A 22,616-nucleotide genomic window follows, 5' to 3' on the forward strand; every position below is an offset into this window, starting at 1 on the left:
TAAGTCCTTGGCCAACTAGGTTCAAAATACACATAGAATATGTCCATTTCTCTCCAGCTCCTCTGCAACACCCTCATCTAAGTGACTCCTATCCCTTATCTGCTTCCATGTCCATCAGCAAACCCCAGTGCCTTCTCTAAATACAAATTTTAAACATGTGAAACATTTCAATGACTTCCTATTGCACTTACTTACATAGTCCTACATAATCAGGCTCCTGCCAGCTTCTCCAGACTTCTCCTGAACTACTCTCTCCCTCACTAAATATACTTGAACCTCACTGGCATTTTTTTTTCTCTTTTCTTTTCTTTTCAGAAAAGGCCATGCTTTTTGCTCCTCTCAGAGTTTTCACATATGCTAGCCATTCTGCCTGGAATATTCTTCCAACTCCCCATGCATTCCTCACTTTCCTTGGTTTATTCCTTCAGGTCTTGCTTTAAACATCACTTCCTCAGAAATTCTTTCCTTGACCAACCTACATAGGTCCTCTTTCCTATTCTTTAACACTATACTGTGTTAGTTTTTTCTTTACATTGATCACATTTTATAAATGCTTATTTATTTTTTTAAAAAAGTGTATTTATTCTCTCTCTCTCTCTCTCTTTTTTTCTCATTTAGCTGTGATCTCCAGGAAGGTAAATGACATTTCTGCTTTACTCATCTGGTGCCTAATTCAGTGCCTTGCATATTACTGGCGTTCAAAATGTATTTGTGGAGTGATAGAATGAATGGATTCCTCTTAGCTTCTGCTTATTTCTGGTTTCTGCTTTCTTATAAATTTAGTTTGATAAGACTTCTCATAGCCCCAGCTCTAACTCCCTCCTTGTGACGCTGACTCTTTCTTTGCTTCTCCTCTAGATATGGTCTGGTATCTGAGGCTGGTCCAATTAGTTGGGGCAAGGCAAGAAAAAAAAGTGATAGCCTCGATTGCTCCCTCAGCAGGTTTCGGGTTATGGTTACTTCTGGAAAGAGCTTTGAGACACAACATGATAGACATTCAGTGAAAGAATTAATACTAAATTTTCATTTTTTTGTGCCATGATTCATCTTGAATGTCTGAACAACAGAAGATTGCTTATATTCTGGGATTCCATTCAAGTAGAATGGGAATACTTTGATAAAACCATCCTTTGAGCAATAAATGCTGGAGAAGGTGTGGAGAAAAGGGAACCCTCTTACACTGTTGGTGGGAATGCAAACTAGTACAGCCACTATGGAGAACAGTGTGGAGATTCCTTAAAAAACTGGAAATAGAACTGCCATATGACCCAGCAATCCCACTCCTGGGCATACACACCGAGGAAACCAGGTCTGAAAGAGACACGTGCACCCCAATGTTCATCGCAGCACTGTTTATAATAGCCAGGGCATGGAAGCAACCTAGATGCCCATCAGCAGACGAATGGATAAGGAAGCTGTGGTACATATACACCATGGAATATTACTCAGCCGTTAAAAAGAATACATTTGGATCAGTTCTAATGAGATGGATGAAACTGGAGCCCATTATACAGAGTGAAGTAAGCCAGAAAGATAAAGACCAATACAGTATACTAACGCACATGTATGGAATTTAAAAAGATGGTAACGATAACCCTATATGCAAGACCGAAAAAGAGACACAGATGTATAGAACAGACTTTTGGACTCTGTGGGAGAAGGCGAGGGTGGGATGATCTGAGAGAACAGCATCGAAACATATATGTTATCAAGTGTGAAACAGATCACTAGCACAGGTTGGATGCATGAGCCAAGTGCTCGGGGCTGGTGCACTGGGAAGCCCCAGAGGGACGGGATGGGGAGGGAGGTGGGAGGGGGGATCGGGGTGGGGAACACATGTAACTCCATGGCTGATTCATGTCAATGTAGGGCAAAAACCACTTCAATATTGTAAAGTAATTAGCCTCCAACTAATAAAAATAAATGAAAAAAAAATCCTTTGACTGTGTGTTTACATAATCATTGTTCTTTTTGTACTTATTTATATAAAATCTGTTCCTTCTTATAACTTAACCTATCATCTTCCACTGTAAAAGCTAAAATGTAAATAGCTAAATTGAATCTGAACTCCTAATTTTAAAAAAAGCTAAAGGCAGGACTTCCCTGGTGGTCCAGTGGCTAAGACTCAGCACTCTTATTGCAGGGGGCCTGGGCTCCATCCATGATCAGAAATCTAGATCCCACATGCCACAACTAAAGATCAGTGTGCTGCAAGGCACAATCAAATAAATAAATACTTAAAAAAAAAAAAAAGCTAAAAACAATAGGAGAATATCTAGCATTTCAAGTGTATTTAAAATGTCAAGATTTTAAAAATTAATAGGTTTCATTTTAAAAATAAAAATAGATAAATTCTCTATTTTAATAGAGCATTGTTAGATTTAAGAAAAATGAGCAGAAAGTAGAGTTTCATATACCTCCTCCCGGGTCCTTTCTTCTATCATTAACATTGTACATTAGTGGGTATGTTTGTTACAATTGACAAGCCAATGTTGATTCATTGTTACAAGCTTAAGTTCACAGTTAACATTAGAGTTTATTCCTTATGTAGTACATTCTATGGGTTTTGCCAAATATATGATATGTAACCACTATTATATAATATTAATAGAACCACACAGAATAGTTTCACTGCCCTAAAAATTCCCAGTGTTCCTTTTATTTAATCCTCCCACCCTCTTCTTGAACCCTTGACAACCACTGATCTATTGTCTCCATAGTTTTGCCTTTTCCAGAATGTCGTATAGTTGAAATCATATAGTACATAGCCCTTCCAGATTGGCTTCTCTCAGCAATGTGCATTCAAGATTCTTCCATGTCTTTTCATAGCTTGATTGTGCATTTCTTTATAGCACTAAATAACATTTCACTATATGGGTACCAAAATTTATTTATGCATTCACCTATTGAAGAATACTTGAGCTGCTTTCAAGATTTGGCAGTTGTGAGTAAAGTTGCTATAAACATCCACGTGCTGGTTTGTGTGTGTGTGTGTATACTTAAGTTTTCAGTGTAGTTGAGTAAATACCAAGCAATACGACTGCTGGATCAGATGCTGTGAGTATGTTTAGTTTTGTAAGAAACTGCTAAACTGCCTTCCAGAGGGGCTGTGCCATTGTGCGTCTCCACTAGCAGTGAATGAGCACTCCTGCTGCTCCACATCCTTGCCAGCATTCAGAGTCAGTGTTTTGAATTTGGCCATGATAACTGGTGTGTGGTGGTGTCTCATTTTTAAAATTTGTAATCCTCTAATGACCCGAGTTCAATTCCTGGGTCTGGAAGATCCCCTGGAGAAGAAAATCGCAACCCACTCCAGTATCCTTGCCTGGATAATCCCACGTACAGAGGAGCCTGGCGGGCTACAATCCATGAGGTTGCAAGAGTCGCACACGGCTTACCAACCAAACCACCAACCGCCACCCGATGACATGTGAGGTTGAGCATTTTTTCCATATGTTTATTTGCCATCTGTATATCTTCTTTGATAAGGAGTCTGTTTAGATCTTTTGCTCATTTTTAAATTTAGTTATTTCCTTACTTATGGCTGAGTCTTAAGAGTTATTTGTATGTTTTGGATACTAGTTCTGTAACAGATATATGTTTTGCAGTCTATAGCTTTTCTTTACATTCTCTTAGCAGTGTCTCTGCAGAGCAGAAGTTTTTAATTTTAATGTAGCAGCCATCCAATTACCATGAAAATAAGATGTCAGAGATGTTGCAAAAACTTTCTGGATTATTAGAAAGAGTCAACTGAATGACTTCCACAGTCTCTTTTGACACTAGTTTTTTATGGTTCTGTGAAAAGAACAAAGGTGCGCTGTGAACTTTTCCCATATGAATTCTAGCCCCCATTTTGCTTTATAACATTAATATATGATAATTGCCCAAAATTAGAAAATATAGAAAAGAAAAGAAAATATAATCTTTAAAAAAGCAGTTCGGCATTTAGTAGTGGAAGAATATGGATGACAAGCAAAATAGCCAAACAGGCATGACTTTATGCCTGCCTTTGATTAATTGCGAATTAACAGGTCTCCATCTTCTCAGTAATTCAAAGGTTACATGAATGGGCAAACAGTAATGAGGTCCATAAATAATTAACTTAAAATATTTACAGCAAAAGTATTACCAAAGTGTATGATGTAAAAAAGTGTATAATGGTCTCCCTCCACCCTATCCTTTCTAATTGTAATTGTTCTCTAGAAAAAAATCTTTATATCCATGATATCTTGCTATGTACAGACACACAGACCTGCAAGCTTCACGAGCCCGGAATCCATCTGTGTCAATCCTGACATGTGACACCGTGAACTTAGTGCATACCACAGAGCGTGGTGTGCAGAAGACACTCAACTGAACGAGTAAGGGTCGCGCTGTACATTGTTCTATAGGTGGCTTTAAGACTTTTTAAGAATATAGCCTGGATATCTTTCTATGTAAGGACATTGGTAACTACCTCATTTTTTTCAATGACTCCAGAATAATTGACTCAATGTATGCACACTGTAATTTATTCAACAAGTTCTCTATCACTGGATGTTTAGCTTATGTATATATTTACAAACAACACACCCATACACACATAAATGTTACAAACAATACTTCAGCACATATTATAGTCTAATTATTGTGTAAAAATAAGTCATATCAATCCTCTCACTCCTTAAGTCACCTGGCCACATCTGGCTGCCCCAGAGGCTAGAAGTGGAATTTCTAGTTGGACAGCAAGTATGTACCAGGTTATAAGACATTCACAGTGGAAGGATGGAAGAACAGACTTGGGGGAGCAAGCCTTATAAATGCAACCATTATTTATTTATTAAAAAAAAATACTCTCATCTCACCAGCAGTGAACGTGTGTGTCAATTTGTCCACATCTACAGTGGGGGGTGATATCCCAAAACAAATATCATCAGTCTTTGTCATTGTTGCTGTTACTTTTGTTTGCAGCAAGGGTTCAAAGAAGGGGTATAGCTGGAGATTTTGCTATAAAAGAAAGTTGGGATTTAAATGAGGAAGATCTTAAGTGGCAAATATGAATGACATCTGAATATTTTTAAGCTGTGAAAAGCTAGAGAAAGTTTGAGAAATTTTTAAAAAATATATTGTATTCTCCAGGGGATCTTCCCAACCCAGGGATCAAACCCAGGTATTAAAAAAAAAAAAAAAAAAAGAAAAAAAATATATTGTAAAATGTTTGAGCTAGAAGAGATCTTAAAAAATCTATCAGTGTACTTCTTTTATAGATGAGGAAATCAAAATTCTGAGAAGTGAATGGATTTATACAAGCTCATACTACTCATTAGTAACAGATCTGGGTAAGTATCAAGGCTGCATCTCAGCCTATCATCATGTTTTTTCTTATTAGGGACATATGACATAATGCACGTTATTTTTATCTATTATTTTTGACTTCTCTGGGTCTTGCTGTGTGCAGGCTTTTTCTAGTTGTGGTTCATGGGCTTCTCATTGCAGTGGCTTCTCCTGTTGGGGAGCATGGACTCCAAGGGTGGGTTCAGTAGTTTGCGGCCATGGGCTTAGTTGCCCAGAGGCATGTGGGATCTTCCTAGAACAGGGTTCAGGTCCAAGTCCCTCGCACTGGCAGGCAGATTCTTAACCACCAGACCACCATGGAAGTCCGTATCATCATTTGGTTTCATTCAGTAAATATTTATTGAGCATCATATCCTGTGTTCAGTACTGAAGAGGATTCAGGGAAGTAAGGACACACATTTATTGAGAACTTGGTTGTGTCAGATCTTTCATATACATTTCAATCTAGCCCAATGTACCTATTGTACCAAATGAATCTATCTACTAATTTATTTTTTAAAGAATTATTAGGAGTACCCCATGTTTCAGTAACAGTAGTAATTCTTTGGCATCAAGCCAAAAATATATTCACTAATTTTCAGGGCAAAAGCAGCAACAAGAAAAGAAATATTAGGAGATAAGAGTGTCTCTGAGCCTCTCTGCCTGCATCTAAGAAATAAATTTGTTACAATGAAACCATCTGGAGTCAGCCTTGCAAAGGAGTTAGGACTGTGCCATGATATTACTGTAGGTGCTGAAAAAAATTCATAATAATAGTAAGTTCTGTGGGTCAGGAGGAAAATTATACTATTGCTTCTCTCAACAAGATGTCAACTGCAGAGCATGACCGATAGCTTTTTTCTCAGGCCTGCTCAGGGCATCTCTGACCAGGTTTCTGTCTAGGTGCTCAGTGTGTGCCATCTTGAGAAACGTCAGAATTGAGGGAAGGCCAGTGGAAAGTTTGGAAGGGGGCGGAGATTTGGCTTTGTTGATCTAGTTAAGGATTTGGTTCTAAGTGTACTGGGAAGCTAATGAAGGGCTTTAAGCAGATGCTCCAGAGTCTTATTTGCAATTAAAAGACAGACAGACAGACACAAGCTTTGAATGGTTTAGGAAAGCTTCAAGGATGGATGAATCAGCAGGCTGTATCATTAGTCCAGGTAACAGGTGATGGTAGCTTATCCCTCGGTTGCAACAGAAAGAAACAGATATATCAGGAAAACAAAATTTACAGAACTTGACTGAGAGGGCATTGAGGGAGCAGGTACTGTCCTGAATGACTCCGGCTTTCAGCTAATGCTGCTGGACGCAAGTGGGGCACACTCACTCAGGTGGGAACTCTGGAGACCGATCATTAGGACGAAGATCTTGAGCTGTTTTTTGCAAAGTTGATTTGGATTGCCTAACGCCCACATAAAGGTCTGGGGGTGGTTGGGTTAGACAAAGGAATTCTGGGCGGAAGAAGAACTAGAGATTTCAATTTGGGGAATCTGGTCAGCTGGTAGACGACATTACCTAGGTAAAAGCACTTTTCTTCTTTTTCTTCTTCTAAAGGAAAGTTGATCTTCAGAAAAGTCTAAAAGAAAGTGTTGAATGTTTAGATCCATTATTTTCATTCTTTAATGTATAGGATTGCTCAGTTTTGATCGTATTTTTGTATTAAACATCTTGGTTCTTTGTTTTCATTTATAACATTATCTACAACCTTCGAATTATGAACTAAAACCCTTATTGCTGAATTAGCTGAATACAATAGCAGGTCCAGGTATGACAGTAAAAAGTTTTAGGTAATGAAGAGCTCAGATCTTTGCTAAACAGTGTGGCAGGTCTTGTCAAATTATTTAAAAAAATTTATATCTTCATCCGGGTACCAATGAGAATAATTTGACATATGTGTTTAAGCACTTTGCAGAGCAGTCACCTAACTTTTTCTTGCACCACTGATTTGTCGTCATAGAACAGATTGTTTAGGGAACCAGTAAGCTCTTAAAACTAAGCGTGCTTTTTAATCAAAAGGACACTATTCCTATTTTTCATTACAGCTGCATTAAGTAAAATATCCACATCGCATCTAAAATTCAAATCTCTTTGTCTTGTCTTTCTTGTACGTAGGACACGGTTACAGAAGACATGTCACTGAAGTTTTTTGAAAACAAGCAGATACGTGCCTCACAGTTGCCCAAACCACGCAGCTTTGTGCAGCATCAAGTTGCTCAAACTGTGCTGCGAGGAAGCCCGTAACTGCTTAAAAGGCCAGGGACTGAAAAGGAGTATTGCACAACTCTTCGCCACCCAGCGGTTTCGCTTCCAAATCTGGCTTGCGTATCATCCCGAGGCGGGAGCAGCTCCTCGCTCCACTGGAGACAGCCGGTCCCCCTTCAAAGGCAGCCGGGGTTTCCTCGTCCCAGCCCCGGGCGCCCCCCCTCCGCCCGAGGTTCCCGTGGGAGGGAAGCCACGCGGGCTGGGGCCCCGGAGTTCCCATTGTCCTGCACGGGCGACTCCGCACTCGGTCCCCCCCGCCAGGTGAACCCCAGGTCCGCGGGTCTCCGCGCCACTCCCTCCCCCGCCGCTCCATTGTCTGCCTCGCCCCGCCCCGGGGGACACGTGCGCCCGCAGCCTCCCGGGCGAGGAGAGCGCGGGGCGGCGGCGGCGGCGGGGACACCGCCCGGGACGGCTGCGCGGCCGCGGCGCCGAGGGCGCGGGCCGGGCGCGCACGGACGGGTGGGTACTCTCAGGGCAGCGGCGGTCGCGTCCCGCGCCCCCGCCCCGTTCCCGGCTGGCCCGGGCCGCACGGGGGTGGGGCGAGCGGGAGCGCGGTGGGGGCGGCGTGCGCGAGGTGCCGCGGTGGGGGCGGGGCGCGGTGGGGAGAGGCCTGTCTCCTGACAAAGGGGGACGAGTGGGACACGCCGAGCCGGCCCGGCCGCCCCGCCCCGCCCGGAGGGCAGCGGCAGGGGGAGTGTCGGGAGGGGAAGGGGCGGGCCTCTCATTCACTCCCGGCCCCTCCGCCGCCGCCGGAGCGGAAGGGCGGGGTCTCGCGCCCGCCCGTGTGCTGAGGAGCGAGGGTGGCGGGGATGGGGGCGGAGCCCGCGGGCGCGCGTCCCGAGGCGTAGGCTACGTCGTCACGTCAGCGCGGGAGAGAGAAAGAGCGGAGCCGACTCGGCAGGGACTGGGGGACGCGGCCGGGAGAACGGGCGAGGGAGGGAGCGAGTGAGCCAGCGTGCCGCCAGGAGAGGAAGGGCGGCCACTGGTGCCGGAGCGGCCGCGAACGGCAGTGCGAGCGGCGGGAGAAGGACGCAGGGAGCGGACGGAGAAGGGCCTAGGGAAGAGGGCTGACGGAGGCTGGTGGTGGTGGGAGAAGGAGAAGGAGGAGCTGGAGGAGGGCAGGGGCTGAGAGAGTGAGTGAGAGAAGCGGACGCGCGAGGGAGGGGAGGGAAGGGGGGGTCACGCGGAGGCGCGCGCGCGCACCGGGAGCGCGCTCGGAGGCGAGTGGAACTGGATCGGGTTTGCTGCCAGCGGCGTGAGCTTCGGCCGCCATTTTACAACAGCTCCACTCGCGCCGGACACAGGGAGCAGCGAGCACGCGTTGCCCGCACCCGGATCTCCTCGGACAGGATTCCTCCGCCGCAGCCCAACGGGGAGGTAACGACCGCTGGGACCCGGGCCTGGGAAGGGAGCTCCGTGACATTGTGGAGTGAGCTGGGGGAGGGCGGTGCGGGGAGAAACCGGCTTTTCTGGAAAATGGATTCCAAGGGAGAGGGGAGCACGTTGACTGGGGCTGCTCGGGAGTAGGCCGCGGCCCGCGCCGTCACTTCCTCCTCCCCTCCATGTGCTGCCGCTGTTCGGGCTTTGTCTGCGGCGCTCCAGGGAGGAGGCGGCCCCGTGGCCCGCGCGGACCGCGAGCGGCGGCGGAGTTGGTGCTGTCGTGGCCGTCGCCGCGGCGCGGGAGTGGGCGGAGAGGAGCCGGTTCCGTCCCGCAGCCGCGCGGCGGGCTGGGGTGGTGTTTGGGGTCTGGCGGGCGCGGGGCAGTTCGCGGAACGCCCTCACGCCGCCGGCTTGCCGGCCCCGGCCCGCGGGTGGCACCGGCGACCCCCGCGCCGCAGTCACTGCCCGGACCGGCCAGGGCTGGGGGCTTGTACCGTGCGCCGCGGCGCGCGTGTCGGCGGGGCGGGCGGGCGGCCGGGGGTCGCCGGCGCCCGGGGCAGAGAGAGCCATGTGTCACGGCCGAGACGGCGGCGCTGGGGGGCGGGGAGAGCCTGTGGCCTGGCGCCGCCGCGGCCTTGGTGTCGAGGGGCGAGGTTGTGCTGCTGCTGCTGGCTGGGGGCTCCGGCCGAGGCTCTCGGTTGCTGTCGGGGGCTGGTGACGGTCGTCTTGGCCTGGGGCTCGGTGGGTTACTGTTGAAGGAAGTTGTAGGACATTTGAAGGCGCGGAGCACGTGTTTCTAATGGGTTCCCGGTGGCCGCGGCGGTGAGGCTGCCGCTCTGGGTGCGGAGTCGGGGGCGGGCTTTGGGGTGCGGAGGTGAAGGGTGGAGAAGCGGGGTGGTGGGAAGGTAGCTTGTGTGAGCGCTTTGTTCTTCGCTGGCTGTTGTTACTGATCTTTAAGCGGCAGGCGGGAAAAGCGCGCACTTTAGGGGTTTACCTTTGAGAGGGAAAAGCCCAGCTTTGCTCGCTCCACACACACCTCGTTCTCTGTACGGGCACGGTTGCATGTGGCACGCTGGCTGGTCCTCGTGCTGGTTGGGCTCCATTTGTAATGTGGCTTTTCCTAGGCAGTGTTAGCAGGTGAGTCAGGGGTGGTGCTAAGGAAAACGTAGTGGATCCGTCCTTCGGTGCCCCGCGCTCCAAATCTGGCTTGTCAGGCGAAAGTGACTTTAAAGTAAGGCCTATTTAAAGGGATGTATAGGCTGGCTGGCGTAGAAATTGGTAGAGAAAGTCCAGATTGGGGCTCTCATATTGTCCTGCCCTTTCTGAAGATCCTAGTTTAATTTTGCTTATTGCGTTTGAACAGATCTCTGGAAACATGGCCACAGAACATGTTAATGGAAATGGTACTGAAGAGCCCATGGATACTTCTGCAGTTATCCATTCAGAAAACTTTCAGACATTGCTTGATGCTGGTTTACCACAGAAAGTTGCTGAAAAACTAGATGAAATTTACGTTGCAGGTAAGAACTGACACTTGCAAAATTACATTATGAAATTTTTCCATTGGATTTCTGGCTTTGAACTAAAATAGCAACTTTTTGTGGTTTCCAAGAAATGTGGGACCTGGAGTTTTGCCTTGTGCTGGTAGGTCCTTGAGAACCAGAGGCTGAGGTGTGTAGCGGGCGGGAAGGAAGGGTTAGGTGGTAACGGCTGGATGGCCAGATGCTGAAGTATATGATGATGGTAGCAGCAGCTGCTGAATGTTGGGAGCAGGCTGTGTGACTTTTGGGGGTATTTTTATGGTAGGATTCTGGTTAAATAACTTGGTAATTGTAGACTTGTAGTCTGTCTGTCTCGGTGTGGCTGTTGCTTTTTTTAGTGGTATTTGAAATTGAGTGGTGGTTCCCCTGTCATGCTCGGTACTTTGTTGGTTGATTTTAGAATTTGTAAGCCTATGTATTTACCTTAGAAATACTCGGTGTTCAGAACTGCCTGACTTAGGATAAGATAAAAAAGTTGATTCATTATTTTAAGTATGGTTGAGAGGCCTTCTTTAGTTCATAATTGCTAAGGTATGTGTTTTTCATTATATAGATAAAGAGGAATGGAAGAATTTGTAATTGGCACCTGCATTGGCAAACATGGCCTTTTAAAAAAAAACTTTCTAAAAATATTAAAAGTTGACAACTAATTAAGTTTTTTCTTTTCCAGGGCTGGTTGCACATAGCGATTTAGATGAAAGAGCTATAGAAGCTTTAAAAGAATTCAATGAAGACGGCGCATTGGCAGTTCTTCAGCAGTTTAAAGACAGTGATCTCTCTCATGTTCAGGTACCGTTAATTTGGTGTCAGTGTAAAAAAAAGTAGTTTTGACTGTTTTATTCAGTTAGGTATATTTAAGACTTACTCTTGAAAATAATTGGAAAATTCCTTTACAGAACAAAAGTGCCTTTTTATGTGGAGTCATGAAGACTTATAGGCAGAGAGAAAAACAGGGGACCAAAGTTGCAGATTCTAGCAAAGGACCAGATGAAGCAAAAATTAAGGTATGTCTTTAAAAAGTTTCTTTTTTACTCCTTTCAGTTTTAAAGTTTTTTGTTTGTTGCTTTGACTATTTTCTGGCTTGGCTTGGCTTTTCCTTGGGTGTGAAATTATTCCTTGTGTGTGTGTTGTAATGTTGAGAGTGAACGAGCATCAGATGATTTGTTAATGTTTCCTCGTTACTGTTTTTGAAGTGCCCTGCTTTTAACAGTTTGTTTCTAAACAGCTTGGAAATTTTTCTTATTACCCATGTAGTCTTTCTTAAATCTGTGCTGTTGGTATTCTAAATGAAAGTTTTGAAGAATTACAGTCAACATATTTTTCATATGAAACCTGCAAGTCCAGGTTAACTGACAGTGGAACCAAAAGGGGAGGGCATCAGCTGACACCATACTGTGTACTGTGATGGAGAGTGTACTTTTAGGAGTTGATTGCTTTTCTTAGGATTCTCAAGCCCCCAAATGAGTTCAGTATTTTAACACTGCCTTAATTCATTAGTGTGGATTTTTAAGGCTGATTTGTTCATTTCCAAAAGCAACGTTTATTGATAAAATTGATTACTGTAGACACACAAATGAAGAAACTGAGGCTGAGAGTAGCAGCTTCCTCTGCCTTGACCCAAGTCGCAGAGTAGTAAAGTCAGCTAGGTTTTGATCTTCGTGTTTTTTACTTGTGTTGAATTTGGTTCATAGAAAATATGATGATCATAGTAGTTTTAATGTAGTATCCATAGCATAGTGTGCCCCTGCTCTTGAATCAAGGATTCTAGTTTAAGAAAATTAAGTTATTAGGAAGAGTATGGGTGTCAGTTGTGTTTTAATGGTATAGGAATAGGGAAGGATGGAATTAGTAGTTAATGTATAAAATTGAGGCTTTCAAATGAGTGAATTGTATCTGAACTATAAGTCTACTTTTTTCAAAGAAATGGAATATATAGTTGTTACTCGCTGTAATTAGATCAGTTGTAAGTAAATCTACACTGAAAGTTATTAAAATTTTATAAAAAGTTGGAAATTTAGTTTGTGAAACATTCAGTTCTGTCTTTGGAAGGGAGTGGCTTAAAGCTTTTAGTGTGACTTAAGTTGTGGCAAGAAATCAGACATTTTTATAGACTATTTTTCAGAGGGAACAAGTGTTTTCCTTTTTGCTTTTAGGGATTGACATAAAACAGGTATTATTTGGGTCATATAAAGATTAAAGTGAAAGAAACACAGGGATTGCATATGGAAAAAAGGGAAGGTGAGTCATTTAATGGTTTAGTTTGTGTGATAGAGATTTGAGTTTATTTTTGTTACTAACCCAGTATTGCATTGTTGAGCAAATATATGTGGGTATAGTAGAAAAAGACTACTTAAAACGTGTACCACTTTGTGGACTTTTTTGTTAAAGAGAGTTTAGGAATAGAGTTTTTATCAATTACAGTATCTTTCTGTAACTATTTAATGTTCTTTGGGTAGAAATAAGGGCATCCCTGGTGGCTAAGAAGGTAAAGTGTGTGCCTGCAATGCAGGAGACCCGGATTTGATCAGTGGGTCAGGAAGATCCCCTGGAGTAGGAAATGGCAACCCACTCCAGTACTCTTGCTTGGAAAATTCCATGAGCGGAGGAGCTTTGTAGGCTATGTCCATGGGGTCGCAGAGAGTTGGTAGAGGTAAAATCTGTCCAGTCTTTTTCATTTAAGGACTAAAATGCTCCTCCCCCTATCACTTAACAGCATTTTGATAAGTTTTATCATGTGCTTGCTATTAGTTTATTTCAAAGTTTATCAGCTAATTATTAGATTCTTTTTATTTAGAAAACTAGTTTTGTGCATTGTGGGTGAGATGGTGGAAAAGGAATAATCTTGCTTTTCCCTTAGGCTAACAGGGGACGACTAGTTTCTACTTTCTTGCTTATAATAGAGAAAAAGAATCTTTTTATGCTCTGAGTTAAATATTAAATTGTATAAATTTTAACAGTTCACTTTTAGGGAGACAATGTGTAGAGATTATATCATGTTGCAGTTTCATAAAGTTTCCAAAATCATTTTTGCTCTCTTTTTCTGAGTGATCCATGCTGTCCTGTGAGGCATGACACTTGAATGTCAAATGAATTAGAGGTTATTTTTCCTGCATCTCCTCTTAAGTTTCTGGATTTAGTTGGAGGAGTGTAGTTTGTAAAGGTTGGTGAGACTCCCAGAATGGCAGTAGGTACCTCGGAGTGTGGGTTACTGGAAAATTTGTTGGGTAAGAAAGCTAGGTTTGGGAAAGGTTAAGTTATCCACCTCCTCCTCCAGGAGAGAATTTCAGCTTAATTATGCAGTCATTTTTTAGAAGGGCAGACTAGATATAATTTGCCTTGAGAGTTGTTGATGAATCAATATTTTGTGTTGTTCACTAAGCACTACTCAGTAATTGGAGACCAGAAAATAATTTGACCAGGATCCTGAAACTTGCATTATAAATTAGGGCATATTATGAATTATAAGCACCCATTAGAAAGAGTTCTAAAGCAGACAAAAACCTGTTAGTAGGGAATATTGCCAAGATAAATGAGAAGATTTGAACAAAATTGATTTTTTCATAACTGCTTGCTGCACGGGTGTGGTCTTATGAATGAAATATATTAATGACATTTGAACTTTTTAAGGCACTCTTGGAAAGAACAGGCTACACACTCGATGTGACCACTGGACAGAGGAAGTATGGGGGACCGCCTCCAGATTCCGTTTATTCAGGTCAGCAGCCTTCTGTTGGCACCGAGGTAAAGAAGCTAAACACTTGTACCCTTCGCAGTGAATGCACACGTGTCTGGTTTCTTACAGAAATTCTCCATGGTTTTTACTGCATATTTAATTTACAGATATTTGTGGGGAAGATCCCAAGAGATCTGTTTGAGGATGAACTTGTTCCATTGTTTGAAAAAGCAGGACCTATATGGGATCTTCGTTTAATGATGGATCCACTAACAGGTCTCAATAGAGGTTATGCGTTTGTCACTTTTTGTACAAAAGAAGCAGCTCAGGAGGCTGTTAAACTGGTGAGTTTTTTTTCTTTCAGTCTTCACATTTGCTATTTTTAATTAAAGCCAGGCCTTTTCTTTTGTGTTAACTGAATGTTTTTGAAGTGTTGATTAGGCACTGTCTTTCACATTTTCTATGTACACTTTATAGCGGTATCTTTTGCAGGTATAGTTGAACTGACTTGGGATCTATACGGTAGTGTGGTGGAGTTATAGTTACTGATTCTTTGAAACATTTGGCTTGGTGATTTTTTTAATTTTAGGAACGTTAAAAGGTATAAGAAAGTAACTGTAGTAGACAGGGCTCCTCTTGGACCACATCTGGCTATTCCTTTTTAGAAATGTTTCATGAAGACATTGTGATGATAACTTTCTAGTTAATGAAATAAGGGATTTTATGGTGAGTGGCAGTATTTGATTTAAAAATAGCATATGTCAGGTGAGGACCTAGCTATTTTCCCAATTTAAAGAATTTTAATATTTCAAGTTATGGCTTATGTAATTCTAATTAGTTTATTAAATTCTGTGACTCAAGTGGTTTTTACATTTTGTAGTTGAAGATGTCATAAGTTAATTTCAATCCAAGAAATATATCAAAAAGTGCAGCTGGGGAGGAACTTTTTGTAAATGGTTCACTATGGCAGACGTTTGTTTTTACACGGTCTGACTTAAGGTGTTACATGGGTAATTCTAAGCAAACTTGAAATTCTGGTTATTCCTGAATTTTATTTTTTCTTTCCTCACTGTCATCTATATTACATTTTAAGGCAAACCTTAAGGAGAAAAAGGAAACAAATACACTTGATTTAGCTTTCTGTGTAACTTGCATCTCTCCATTGATGTGTGTAATTGAATATTGTAAGGTTAACTTTAGAAAAGTATGCTACTTGGGAAGAATAAAGAATTTAGGATTTTGGGTATTTCTGTTTAAATCAAGGCTGATTTTCCCTTCTTTCAAAGAATGCTATTTCAGAAGGGAGAGTCTATAGCTCTCTAGTGTTCCATTCAGTGGTAACCTGTGAACTGTCAAGATTTTAGTTTGAACAGTTCAAGTAAAATTGAGGACTTTTTAGGGTTCTGAAAAGATAAACTGTAGATATCATCCAGCTGAATCTAAAAGAATAGAACATTTTGCCAGATAGTAATAAAGTAGCGGCAAGTTTTAATGTGTAAATGTAGAGTGATTGAGAAGGCAATGAGCTATCTTATCTTACTACAAAAAGCTCATGTAGAATTTAATGATGTCAGACCCAGTTTGTTAGGTATTACATAAAGCTTAGTTTTGTTTAGTGGTGTGATTACTTAGTATTACAACTAATGATACATGTATTTATTAATATTTTTAATAGGAATTATTAAACCAACACGACTAAATTTCTGCTGCCAAAATACACCAATTATGGTAGGTCCTCACTAGAATATTTCTAGGTGATGTTCAGAATCTTTATAGTAAAGAAACATAATTAGAAGAAGATATATAATCCAGTCCTAACATGACAATTTTGAGTGCCAGTAAATACACATGAAATATGTTTCAGTTTGGGCAGTTGCCTTGGCTTAACATAATGTAGTCCAAAATTGCATTGCTGTAGGCTCAAAGTTGTCTTAATATAGTTAAGTTTTTGACTGTAACACAGAAGTTTCCAGATAGACAAACAGCTATTTTGATTGGTCTAGGAATAGCTCTTGTCCTAAATAAATCTTTTTACATTTTTTTTTTCTGGGTTTGAATTTGAGTCCTTATCTGGGGGGGAATAATTACTTTTTGCTGTCTAATCAATAGGAGGCTCTGCACTGTAGTGTCTTTCTAAAGATAGTACTGGGGTGGTTAGCAATGGGATGAATTGGATGTATTGTTACTGCTTTTTCTGAAGAGATGTTTTACCATAGCTAGGGTTATTGTGATGATAGAATTGGGAGACTTGCCTTAGTACAACAGTAGAAGAAAGGACTAGGCTTTTGAGGAAATGAAACATTCTAGAGAAATAAGAAACTGAAGTTGATCTGGATGTTTTTGCTACCTTGTTTTGATTCCTGGATATGAGTAACACCCCAAATGTATTTTCTAAGGAAGCATATTGAAGACTGTTCCTACTTGGGTCATATCACAACTCTGCTGGAATTAACAGCTTTATCAAAGAAGTTTTTATATAAGATAGTTGAACTGTTCTAGTTGTACATAATCAAATGTTGAGAAAATGCCTTTTTTATGTTATTAATAGATCAGATAAGATTGAAGCAGCGTCACTTTTTGCTTTCCTGTACTTTGAGTATCTTGAGAAATACCTTAGATTGAGATAGTTTATATTTATTTGGTCTTATTTTTTGATACATATAATTCAACAAAGACCTCCAATAAAAACTGTAGATTTTAAATTTGCATCTGAATTACTTGTAGAAATGGGTTGATGTTAACAGCTGAAGAGACATGAAGTTATAAGCAACTGCAAACTTCTTAGTCACCCTGTTTTCAGCTAACATCTGCCTTGTATTTGGGGGAATAAGAAAATGTATCTCTAAATGATGATAGTCTAGCTGTGGAAGCAAGATCTTGATTTGGGAAAAGGTGTGTAATAGCCCACTTGGGTGCTTGTTGGGGCGTAGGAGCTGTGTTCTGTGCCACAGTATCACTTTTAAATTCCACTGCAGCCCATTCTTCAAGGTAAGTGGAATAACTTCTTTCTGCAGTGAATAAATAGACGGGGTGGCTTGCCCAAGGCCGTGCAGGCTTAGTTTATTTAGCGTGTTCTTACTGTTAACTGGACATAACAGTTTAAACCAGCAGTATATGTTATGTTGCCAGTAAGCCTGATTCTTTGTGTAGTGGTTTAGGTGGTTTTAAAAAGTGTTGAGTGTAAGTCTTCTCTGCTGCCAGATTTATTTCTGGCATCTAACCGGTTTGTACCATCTTCCTACCACCCTAGTTTAAGGCACCATTTGAAGAGTCCTAGCTAGTCTCCTTGCTTCCCGTTGCCCCCTCTACAGTCTTGCCCTTTACCGTGTAGGTTAGATCTGATGGCTTCTAAACAAGGCTCTATAAAAAATGCTTAGGTGTACTTAAAGTTATTTCTTGACTTTGTAAGATTATTTGCATCTCTCTTCCCTTCAGAGAATTTGCTCTTTTTCTGCATCTCTGACATTCAGAACAGTGCCACCATAGAATAGGTACTGGATAAATAACCTGACCGGCTGACCAGTGCTGTCTTACTGAAAGATTTTCTAGCATTCGTTTGTGATTATTCTCTGCTACCATCAGCCCTAGGGATTAATAAAGATTTCACGGGGAGGGTGACACTTTCTCCTGTGTAGCATTTGGTGGTGTCACAAACTCCAAGAGGAGCGCAGGCAGGTGTGTGTGTGTATTTGTACATGTGCTTCTGGATTTGGAGCCCAGGGCAGCTGGCTCTGCAAGTGCCATTATGGTCCAATACAGTGGAAGTGTCTTACTGAAAAAACTTTTCTTGCGAAGACTGGAATACTGACCTCTATTTACACATTAAGGGTTGTGACTTTAATAGCCAATGATGATTTATTCATCACAGTGGTTGTATACACCAGTGTACAACCACTTCAGTGAATGCAGCTGACAAGAGGTCCACAAAGTATTTTAAGTAGCAATTAGCAAATGTTTACTGTGAACAACATGGAAACTTTCACTATGAGCGTACAAGTAGTTTGATCCAGTTCTTGACTTTGGGGTTTCTGGAACATGAGGGACTAACTGCATTTAATTAAAGTGGAAGCTGGTAGGTCACAGGGTAAGAAAGGATGCAGGGATAGATTGCTATGAGTTGGGGTGTTGGAGAAGGTTTTGTCCTAAAGAGGTTTGAGTAGGGAGGCAGTGAAGCAAATACATGAATTGAGTTGAACAGTGTTTTGTGGGAAGAAAAATGAAGCTTGTTTAAGTGAATGCTAAAAGGCAGTAGTCATTGACTACTGGGCTGAGTTGCATGGTGCCATTGAAGTTTCGAGCATTAGTGTAGGTTGCATGATGTAAATATGTTATAGATTGTATTTCTTTTTTCCTTATCAGTGATTTGAATGAGGGTATAGTTGGACTGGTTGAAATGTTTGGTGACTTGAATCTACATGTGGTGATAAATGCTATAGGGGGTGACAAAATAAGGATCTGAAAAGATATTGATGACCTGGGACAGTGGTTTATACCAAAGTTGGAACTGAGTGGTGTTGGAAGTCAGGTCCTATACACAGCTTACTCGCAAGTAAACTAGTGTGTCAGCAATGTGGTCTGACTGCCAAATAAGCCGAGATAATATTGGACTGCATGTTATAGAAGCCAGTGTTTAGAAGTGTTAGAATAGTCTCCAGCTTATTCTAGAGTCCTCAGTTTTAGCCTGCATTTGTATTGTTGTGTTATGAATGTCACTATTTCGTGACACTCTTGGAGGCACTTTCCAATTTCAGAGAGGGAATGATTAGCCAAGCAAAGAGGAATGAGTCGTAGGCCTTGTGTGTAGATACGTGAAGTGCCTCACTTGGGGGAGATAATAGATTTAATGAAGAATTTTTAGGGAAGTAGGTTTGACTCAATGTAAAGAAGACTTAAGTGGACAGTCTTGAGAGGCAGCCATAAAGAGAGTTTTTTGCTTTTGCTGCTATTAGGAGAGTTAGGACTGAGCAACTACTTCTGGATCAGATTCCAAATCTGAGGGTGCTCAGTTTCTGGGGATTTGTTGACTGATTGGCTATGAGGCAAGGGAAAGAGTGACTTCGTGTTTTTGAGCCTGGGTGATGGGAATGTTCCAGGCTGTACAACTCATTTTGGTGTTCTGAAATACTGAAACTGTATTGGTTCATCTTTGTTTTATTTGATTACCTCGCTGCTACTGGATCTGAAAGCTAGATTTCTAAAACTTGTAAATTTCAGTGCCAGCTTTGCTAGTTTGGAAAAGATCACATTTTTTTATCTTGATACCATCATATAGTCCTGAGAGTAAGGGTTTATCAGCATTAAATTAGAATCTCTAGTAAACATCAGAACAGCTGTTTGGTAATGCCTTTCTACCATCTAAGTCACTGTTACTCAACTGCTAGGATGTAAAGTTTAATTTTGACTTTAAGATGATAGATTGGCCTTAAAAATGCTAGAGTAAGAAAAGTTAACTCAAATATACATATAAAAGTGCATGCTTAATCTGTAGATGCGGACATTGCTTTGAAAATGTTTATTTCTAGATACTTTTGCTTCATTTGGACAATGAATGCCCAGAGGGTCTTTTTTCCTTTAATGACTTCATTGGAGAGCCAGTTTACTCTCTATGGGTCAGTTAAAAATGTTTCAGTTTTTTTTTTTTTAAATGTTTCAGTTTTTTAAATAAAAAAAGTGGATGAAGAGTTACAGTTTTCTTTATAAATCTTGCTGAATATTCATAGCTTCCTATTGTTCAGACTGAATAAATGAATGCTAAGTTGCTTCAGTCATGTCTGGCTCTTTGTGACCCCATGGACTATAGCACACCAGGCCCCTCTGTTCATGGAATTCTCCAGGCAAGAATACTGGAGTGGGCTTCCATTTCCTTCTCCGGGGGAGAAGGAAGCCATGGATCAAACCTGTGTCTTTTACATCTCCTGCACTGTCAGACAGGTTCTTTACCTCTGGTGTCACCTGGGAACCTACCAGGTCTGACTATTTTTCAGACTACTGTCATTTTAAATACCCTCTACCTACCCTGCCTTGATTAACCAGAACAGGGCTAGTGAGGATAGGTTAGAAGGGAAGAAACTTTTCTTATATGGGAAATAATGGCAACAGTTACCACCATTTTGAAGCAGCATTATTAAGTACATAGCCCCTGGTCTTAGAATATTTGGAAAACAGAGATACAAAAAAGGGAGTGATAACAAGTTCTGTCATCTTCAAAGTAACTCCTCTTTCTCCCTTTTCATTTTAAAACTTTGTATTCCATTCCATTTTTCCCCCCCTGATTTTAGTGGGTTTTTTTTTTGGCCAACTTCTGGAATTACAGACTAAATGACCAAATTGAAAGTCATTGATTTGTCGCTAAGGCTCGGTAAGGCTGGCTACTTGATGCTGACATGTAGGGAATGTACATGTCTTAAATAGTTTATTGTGTTCTTAGATTAACTTACTTATGTAGTCTCATTGTCCATAATCCCATGCAATGATGGATTCAACCATAGGTCTACTATTTGCAGGTAACTGCATATTTCTACTTTTAAGAGGTGTTTGGTCTAAATACAAATAGTATGAGGAAACAAAGTCCAGGGCAGTGTTTCTTAACCTCAGGACTATTTTAGACTAGATAACTATTATGCTGGCTATTTTGTGAATTATAGGATGTTTGGTAACATCTCTGACCTCTACTTACCCACTAAATACTAACAGCAAGTCCCACCTCTAGTTGACCAAAATCTGCCTGTTGTTTATAGTCGACAAGCCGTGTCTCAACTCTTTTGTGATCCCATGGACTGTAGCCCATCAGGCTTCTCTGTCCATGGGATTTCCCAGGCAAGAAGACTGGAGTGGGTTGCCATTTTCTTCTCCAGGGTATGGAACCTGCCTCTCTTGCACTGGCAGGCAGATTCTTCACCGCTAAGCCACTAGGTCTAGTTGACCAAAATCTGTCTAGACATTGTCAAATGTGCTTCCCCACTCCCTGGGCAAAATCACACCTGTTGAGAACTACTGATCTGTGTTAACATAGAAAGGTGTTTTTATTGATCCTTATAGGATTTAGGGATTGCAAAGTATTTGATTGAGCTCAAATCTACAGGTATGCAGAAGAGATTTCGATGGTGAAGTTTCAGGGAAAGCATCAGAGGCATAGAAGTGTGAGAAAACTGACATCATTAGCCAAGATTACAATAGTGTGGAGAAAGGGAAGAAGTGGGAGGAATTTTAGGATGGACTTACTGATGTCCAGCTATTTGAACTTTGTTTTGCTGATGGGGAGTCATTGAGGGATATTTTTTCCCCCAATAGGCAAAATTGTGATTAAAAAAAAAGAATGTATCTGGCGTAAGTGTGGAGACTAGAGGTAGTCTTGGGGTCATGATGACCAGTCAGTCAGTTCAGTCGCCCACTCTTTGCAATCTCATGAACTGCAGCATGGCAGGCTTCCCTGTCCATCATCAACTCTTGGAGCCTATTCAAATTCATGTCTATCAAGTTGGTGATGCCATCCAACCATCTCCTCCTCTGTCTTTCCCTTCTTCTCCTGCCTTCACTCTCTCCCAGCATCAGGGTCTTTTCCAATGAATCTCTTCTTCACATTAGGTGGCCAGAGTATTGGAGTTTCAGCTTTAGCATCAGTCCTACCAATGAATGTTGAGGATCTCCTTTAGGATTGACTACTTTGATTTCCTTGCAGTCCAAGGGACTCTCAAGAGTTTTCTCCAACACCACAGTTCAAAAGGATGACCAGACTTGGCTAAGTGTGAACTGAGTCAGTGGGCGTGAGAAAGTACAAAACTCTTGTGAACTGGAGGCAAAGATGTTTGAACTTCATGTTTAATTTTGAATACCTGGAGATAATGGAGAAAGGGACAGTGAGGAATCAATTTCCTGACTTAGCTGTATTTCCTTCACTCATACGTTATATACCTGTTGCACAAGAATCAGAATAACAGGGATAGGAGCTTTTTGGGTTTTGCCTCTATGGTTTTGTTGCCTTTTATGAATTAGGGTCACTTGAAGCTTGTTTACATTTTACTATAGTTTTATAGTTGTTTCTATACTTATACCATAATCTACTTGTCTTTTCCAATGTCATCATAGGCTTGATGAAAATGAAATGGGGGGGAATGTTGAGCCAGATTCAGAATAGCGAGGTTCTCCTTTTAGACGTAAGGATTTGAAGCTGAAAAATCGTTACTGTAACTTTTTGTGAGTGGTTAGGGGAGATGGAAAAATAAGGTTGAAGTGCTGATTAACAGAAAGGCAGAAAGCTTGTTGGCAATTTGAATCCATTTTCCTTACATGGAAATAGTCAGCAGGATGCATTTAAGTAGAAACAAGGTATTGTGTAATCAGTAATTTGGAATTTAAGCTGCTTACAGATTTGATTCTTATCAGATTTGCTAAATTTCAAGGACTTGACAATTTTTGGTTTAGTTCATAAATGTGATCAGTGTGTTTTG

General features: G+C 41.7%; 1 protein-coding gene across 4 annotated transcripts in view; it reads left to right on the forward strand.

The window, feature by feature from the left end:
* Positions 1-8,740: 8,740 nt before the first annotated feature.
* The window catches only part of SYNCRIP (synaptotagmin binding cytoplasmic RNA interacting protein), a 28,156-nt gene continuing 14,280 nt past the window's right edge, over positions 8,741-22,616 (forward strand). For 2 of the 4 annotated variants that reach the window (XM_065911739.1, XM_065911741.1), the window contains exons 1-6: positions 8,797-8,952; positions 10,319-10,475; positions 11,167-11,285; positions 11,393-11,500; positions 14,124-14,237; positions 14,337-14,513. In XM_065911739.1, the coding sequence (XP_065767811.1) occupies positions 10,331-10,475; positions 11,167-11,285; positions 11,393-11,500; positions 14,124-14,237; positions 14,337-14,513 (663 nt within the window). In that variant the 5' untranslated portion in view covers positions 8,797-8,952; positions 10,319-10,330. Of the gene's footprint in view, positions 8,953-10,318; positions 10,476-11,166; positions 11,286-11,392; positions 11,501-14,123; positions 14,238-14,336; positions 14,514-22,616 lie in introns of all 4 variants that reach the window. The other 2 variants (XM_065911743.1, XM_065911742.1) reach the window with 2 other exon arrangements.

Source organism: Muntiacus reevesi, chromosome 19 (assembly GCF_963930625.1).
Source record: "Muntiacus reevesi chromosome 19, mMunRee1.1, whole genome shotgun sequence".
Taxonomy (NCBI): Eukaryota; Metazoa; Chordata; class Mammalia; order Artiodactyla; family Cervidae; genus Muntiacus; species Muntiacus reevesi.